The sequence below is a fragment of the Pteropus vampyrus genome, unplaced genomic scaffold (genome assembly GCF_000151845.1).
Source record: "Pteropus vampyrus isolate Shadow unplaced genomic scaffold, Pvam_2.0 Scaffold304, whole genome shotgun sequence".
NCBI classification, from domain to species: Eukaryota; Metazoa; Chordata; class Mammalia; order Chiroptera; family Pteropodidae; genus Pteropus; species Pteropus vampyrus.
In genome coordinates this window covers 810,930-811,255 of record NW_011889085.1, presented here as the reverse complement: position 1 = coordinate 811,255, position 326 = coordinate 810,930, and the positions used below count along the sequence as shown (strand labels likewise).

The following is a 326-nucleotide window of genomic DNA, read 5'->3' as shown; positions in this document are numbered from 1 at the left end:
AGGGCCAAGGAGATCAAGACCAAGTTGGGACTTCTCCTCCAGAAGCCGGAGGCCGCTGTCGACCTTGTCGCTCCGTGCAGTGAGAAGCCGGCCAAGACCCAAAAGTGAGTGCTCAGGTGGCTTTGAGCTCTGTCCTCAGGCCGGGTCCGGCCCCAGCGCACCCGCCACCCCTCCCCACAGACCCCCGAGCACGCGCTGGCGGTCCTCACAGCCTGCCCGGGCTGGCTATGAGTGAGCATGTTTCTGGACCCCTGCGTCTGGAGCACGATGCTGTGCCCGGCAAGACCTGGCTGGAGAGACAGACCAAAGCTTATAAAATGCCACCG

General features: G+C 63.5%; 1 protein-coding gene across 1 annotated transcript in view; it reads left to right on the top strand.

Moving 5' to 3' along the window:
* The window catches only part of RGS5 (regulator of G protein signaling 5), a 27,076-nt gene that overhangs the window by 9,593 nt on the left and 17,157 nt on the right, over positions 1 to 326 (top strand). Inside the window, exon 2 of the mRNA XM_011377057.1 lies at positions 3 to 104. Coding sequence (XP_011375359.1) covers positions 3 to 104 — 102 coding nt within the window. The remainder of the gene's footprint in view (positions 1 to 2; positions 105 to 326) is intronic.